The sequence below is a fragment of the Octopus bimaculoides genome, chromosome 1, assembly GCF_001194135.2.
Source record: "Octopus bimaculoides isolate UCB-OBI-ISO-001 chromosome 1, ASM119413v2, whole genome shotgun sequence".
Lineage (NCBI taxonomy): Eukaryota > Metazoa > Mollusca > Cephalopoda > Octopoda > Octopodidae > Octopus > Octopus bimaculoides.
The window spans coordinates 156,526,427-156,532,826 of record NC_068981.1 but is presented as its reverse complement, the minus strand read 5'-3'; the positions used below and the strand labels follow the sequence as shown (position 1 = coordinate 156,532,826).

Below are 6,400 nucleotides of genomic sequence, written 5' to 3'. Positions count from 1 at the left end.
AAACAAACCTTATTCAGGGACCTTTTGAGCGGGATGGGCTACTCGGCCTGAAAAAAATTCTAACTGGACCCCACCTGCGAGGTCATGCGCTGTTTATCTTGATATGAGATCACCATGTCATGCACATATGGTTGTGATGCATGTGCCTGGTGTACCCTTATCAGACGGGTAGTCATGATGGGTATATTGGGCTTTGTATATTTTACCCCAGTGTCACTTTGATGGCATGCACTGCTCTCTCACTCAATAATAATAATAATAATAAAAATAATAATAATCCTTTCTACTATAGGCACAAGGCCTGGAATTTGTGGGGAGAGGGATAGTCAATTACATCAACCTCAGTACTTGACTGGTACTTAATTTATTGACCCTGAAAGGATGAAAGGCAAAGTCGACCTCGACAGAATTTGAACACAGAATGTAGAGGCAGACGAAATACCATTAAGCATTTCATCCGGTGTGCTAACGATTCTGCCAGCTTGCCACAATGATGATGGACTCCCCTATCGAAAATGATGTACAAGCATTCAGCATTTTTGCTGAAAAGCCGGCACAAGTGATTTGTTTTTAGTGAGCAAATGTAAGTCATTCCATAGATACGTAAGTCATTCCATAGATTCTCCATCTGAGATTCTTTAGATGAATATGTGCATACACTTGGGTGTGTGCATTGACAGCTCAACCAACACACCAACTCAATTACATATTTACAAACACCAGGAACTCTTTTAACTCAAAAAGTCTTGTTGCTTTGTTCACAACCAGCTTGGACTCTCTTAGGAAGAACTTCAATAAAGCTCAAAGAAAAACATATATACATGCATACGTACATACATACACACATACATACCTACATACACACATATACATTAAAAAAAACAAGTTTATATGATAAATTTCATTCTATTAAATTAAAACTTCTCCAATAAACCAAAAAGATAAATAAAATTGACTTCTGGCAAGATATCTACCTACTTTACAAGCAAAAGAGACAGCCAATAAAGAGTGCTTGCAGTATTTATATATATTCCTTTGCATTTTGAGTTAAATCTCACTTTTATAAACAAAAGATGTGCCTATAATATACATTGTCTAATTTAATTGAATTTCTTCTGTCATTTGTGGCCTTGTGTCAATGTTAGAAATTAATATTTAGGAATATTACTTTCAACATTATAACAAAAACATGATATTTTTTGTTATATGATAGGACACACAAACATGCACATGCACACGTGTGCATGTGCACACATACACATGCATGCACACACACGCATGCACACACATATATACACACATTTTGGAGTGCCCATGTCTTAATAAATGTATGCATGTCTTTATAGTCATCTGCCTGTAGCCAAGGGTTGATCAATACTTTGTAAGTGAAAGAATACAAAAGGATGAAAGGTATAGTCAAACTCTGTGTGATTTGAACAAAGGGGCACACTCAGAACAAATAATACTGCAGAGTATTGTATTTGATACATTAACAATTTCATGTACACACACACACACACACACACATCCAGACACACACACACACATCCAGACACACACACACACACACACACACATGCACACACACACAAACACATACACACACCCATACACACATGCAGATAAGCACATATAATATACATATATGCATATGTGTATGTGTCTGTATAAGTAATGTACGAAAAAGCAAGAAATTGATCAAAACAACTAAAAAAATATATTTTCACTTACTCTGGACATTGAATTTTTCATAAAATAAACATACTTCTGAGTTTATTTTAATTAACCATTCACCCCTACAAAAAAAAAAAAAAATGATATGATATTCTGACCTTAATGAGACATCTTTTCATCAAGTGAAGTTAGTCCTCAAAATAACATAAGATCACATCAAAATATTTAAAATACCCACAAATACCCATATTACATGATCTGTACTGGTAAAAAACATACAGGGTTTCAAAACACTTCATTGTGAGACCAAGAAGAGAAATAACTTTACAGGAGAATTACATATTTATAATAAAAAGAGTTTAAACCCTTTAGCATTTAAAGTGACTATATCAGGCCCAAAATATTCTATCTGTTTTATGTTCAAATCAGATAGATCCAACCTCTCACACCCACCCTACAATGTCATTCTATAAATAAACAATCACCTTAAAGCTATGAAATAATGCATGATTGATTCAAAATGATGTGAATAAATAAGTATTACATTTGACAGAGTAATGTGAATGCTTAAGGTTAAAGGATCAGAGGCAATAAATAGTGAAGTAGAACCTATAGGCATGTTTCATTCAGAAACACAGCTATGTAATTAAGAAATTCACTTCACAACAAAGATATTGTGCAGTGGAGCCAACTGAGTGATTAAACGCTTACAGGTAGTGCCCCAGCGTGGCTGCAGTTCAATGATTAGAACCAATAAAAGCATATCATACTATTAAACATTTCAATGACATGCAATGAAATAACATGAAGTTCATAAAACATTGATAGATTTTTACATGGATTATATCTTATAGATATCCTCTTGATACCTGATTTCTTTTCATAAGATTCAAGGATGGTATGATTCTAAGAGTAATTAAACAAAAATAATAAGCAGGCTGTTTTTGACACTGTAACAGTGTTGATGATGATGTGTGTGTGTATTTGATAAAATTGAATGCTGTTACTTCAAACGTACTTATCACTCTTAAATAAACTGAAAAGCGTCAATAAATAAAGATTTCTTTCACTGCATATTGATAATGTATGCATCATAAAGTTAAAAACAAACTTCAGACAATCATCTTTGTGCTATTGCTTAATTTCCTCTTTAAAGGGAATATGTTCCCAATATTTATTAGCCTTCATTACTTACCTATAAAACACTGCGTATGCTAATAAATTCTGAACAACAAAAGCATCTAAGACTACAGCAAAAATCCTCCTCTTCCTCGTCGTCGTCGTCGTTGTTGCCACCACCAACACCACCACCACCACCACGAACAACAACAACACACACACACAACTACAGCAACAACACTGCCACAAATAAGCATTGACAGAGTAATCTGAATGCTAAGGAGCTATAACCTAAAACTGATACACACAAGCCAAAAAACATAATCAAATTTACAACCACAACAACAATCACAAAACAATCATACAAAAACAACAACAACATACTTTTTGTTACGTTCTTGAATGGCATTTTCATATCTCTTTCTCAGCTTGATCATATGTTCTTCAGTTTGGTTAATCATGTAATTAAACTTCCTTATCTCTATTTTTTGTTGTTCACATTGCTCTTCCAAGTCAATTACCTTCCGATGATGTCTATCTATGTCTTCACGCAGGGCATCACGTAGCATGACATTCTGCATGTGTTTTAGTCGCTCTTTATGAAGTTGTCTGCAACAAGAACAAATTCCAGTTAATATGTATTTATCTACAGGGACATTAAAGCTCTTTTATACACTGATTCATTTGATGTCTATTTTACCATGCAGCAGTATTATATGAATATATTACTAAGGTATTGTTTTACTACCAGATGCTCTTTCTGTCACTAACACTTACCTGTTTTTCAAGGAAAGGCATCCCTTATTTCTCACAACTTTGAAGGCACAATGTGAGTAGAAAATTTGTTGACAAGAGAATTGGCTACAACACCACATGTAGCTTATGACTTTCATAGAGTGTAGATGTAATCAAACACATGGAAACACACACACATGCACACACATGAACGGCAGGCTTCTTTCAGTTTTGACCAAATTCACTCATAAGGTTTTGGTTAGTCTCGGGTTATAGTGGAAAACACTTGCCCAAGATGTGATACAGTGAGATTGAACCCCAAACCAATGTGTTTGGGAAGCAAACTTCTTAATCACAGAACCCATATTCACATGTAAAGTGTAATAATTTATGCCTATCATTTGCATTACACTATTTATCACAAAAGTCTCTCAAATTTGTGAATATTAAAGAAAATGCTTTAAAAACCACTTAATGAGCCTCACTCAGGAAATGACAAGGGACCAGGAGTTATGATGATTTGTTGTACTTGCGAACATGCATCAAGCTAAGAAAAATCACTGTCATCCATACATACAGGCTTGTCCTTTACAGGTGCTGGTGCCACATAAAATGCACTCATACAGGTGCTGCATAAATGCACCTGTGCCAGTGGCACATAAAATGCTCCCAGCACATTCTTTAAAGTGGTCAGCATTAGGAAGGGCATCCAGCCATAGAAACCATACCACAACAGACCTCTGGAGTCTGGTCAACTCCTGTCAAATGATCCAACCCATGCCAGTGCAGAAAACAGACGTTAAACAATGATAATGATGGTGATGATTAATTGCTTTCAATGCAAAAGGCATCTCTAGAAAATTTTCCCATGACACTATGTTTCTCAAAATATTTATCCTTTCACTCATTCTAAAATCTGGTGAGTATGTGTTAGACTAAGCTTTGCAAAAGAGGCCTAATAAAACTAACAAGTCTGGCGTTTTCATTGAGCATATCACAAATCAGGCTAATGTCCCACTACACATCCACATTCAACTAAAAGTAATTTGATTTATTTCCCTTGACCTTTCTTCACAAGAGCTTTCATTAATTTTTGTTTCTGTAATTTCATTACATGTATAGTTTCAGTTGATTATTAAAAAAATGGTAGGCCCTCAATAGATTATACATAAGAATAGTTAGTCAATAGACCTGTCTTTTTTTGCTATGAGGAGTGTTTGGTTGAAATGGCAATGTAATGAAAGGCTTCATGTTTCAACCATTTGTTTATGACAAAACTAAAACAATTTTTCATGATATGCTGAAGTAAATTTAAAATTCAGTTTGTCTCCTCCTCATCCTCATTCTCCTCATCACCACCACCACTACCATCATCATTATTTTATATACCCTTTTCTATTCTAGAATGGGTTGGAGAGATGGACACAGTGTGAGTCAGCTCTTATTTGGAGTTTCTGCTCTCCTAGACAGAACCATCTTTCCTTCTTACATTCTATTTTTTATCAAGTTTCTGTGGCTAGGTGCCTTCCTATTACCAGCCTTTACAGAGAGTGTATTGTATGTATATATTATAGCATTAGCACCATTGAGGCTGTCTTGTGTCCAGTAAAACTCTCTACCCTGTGTTGTCTCAGTTCATTCACCAACCTTGTTACAAAATATATTAGATGCATTTTTATTGTGAATTACATGCAGAGAATTCTTCTATATGCTTGTATCAGTGTGAAGTGAGTGAGACCCAAACCACTTGAAAAGATATATTCAGTGGTATCCAAGTCTGAATAAGTTATCTCCCTTTACAAAACTATTAATAAGTGCCAGACAAAATAGAGTTGATCGTATAACCAACAACAAAAATAAACCGTAAGTAATGTGTATTAGTATGACCTTCTCCAAAGACTGAAATCTGTATTAAAAATAAAGATAATAGAAGATAATTAAGAAGCTAGTCAATCATCTAAATAACTCTGCCACATAAAGTAACTGTTTCCTACTCACTTGTCTTTCAGCACAACTGCTGTTCGGAGGATCTCCATTTCATTCTGTATGATTTTTATCTTCTGTCTCAGTTCACTGGTCTTTTGTGTACTACTCTGGATGAGGGTTACATACTTGTTCCGGTCAGTTTTCATGCTTTCATATTTCTGGGCAAAAACCTTTAGTCTACAACAAGCAAGAAAAATATAAATGGTGGGAAGAAACTGAGGAAGGCATGGATAGAAAAGAAAAGGAAAGGAAAGGAAAGAAAATGAAGATGTAGAAGAAGAGACGATTATTTTGTTTGGGTAAATATACTGTTGTGGTTACTGCTGTTTAATCACAGCTCAGCTCTGATCAAGCAGACTAACAATCAGATTTCAGTCATGACCATATAACCATCTTTCAATCAGATACAATATATCTAGGGCTACATAATCCAATTTTATCTGCTTTCTTAAGAAAGTACAGTGTAATTACAGTGTAATAGATGCTATTTCTAAGAGGTCAAGCAACCACATTGGCTTGCCTAGTTAACTTTATTCTTTATATACATGAATTGATATACTAGACATTTCTTCGACTGCTTTCTTCTACTTCCTTTCTACTTGTGTGCTACATTGCTTCAAGTGAACTACAATGCTCATATATGTATACTAGCAGCTAAGCCCAGTTTCACCCGGTCAGTTAGGATGATGTGGCTGTAAAACCTGCTCTGTGTAAGTATTCAACTTGTTTGGGCATGCTTACATTAAAAAAACAATTTTAGAATGACTTTTTTTCTGTCAAAACACTAAAAATAACTGACCAACAAAAAAAAACCAACCAAGATTCAACCAAATCAAAAAAATAAACCCAAATACTAAGCAAACAAAGATGAACCATCCCACTTCCA

The 6,400-nt window shown here is 34.8% G+C and overlaps 1 protein-coding gene across 1 annotated transcript in view; it reads right to left on the bottom strand.

Annotated features, from left to right (window-relative positions):
* Window positions 1-6,400, bottom strand: part of LOC106871403 (coiled-coil domain-containing protein 146) — a 41,249-nt gene that overhangs the window by 10,550 nt on the left and 24,299 nt on the right. The window contains exons 13-15 of the mRNA XM_052970515.1: window positions 5,527-5,691; window positions 3,178-3,402; window positions 1,732-1,796 (exon numbers count right to left, since the gene is read on the bottom strand). Coding sequence (XP_052826475.1) covers window positions 1,732-1,796; window positions 3,178-3,402; window positions 5,527-5,691 — 455 coding nt within the window. The remainder of the gene's footprint in view (window positions 1-1,731; window positions 1,797-3,177; window positions 3,403-5,526; window positions 5,692-6,400) is intronic.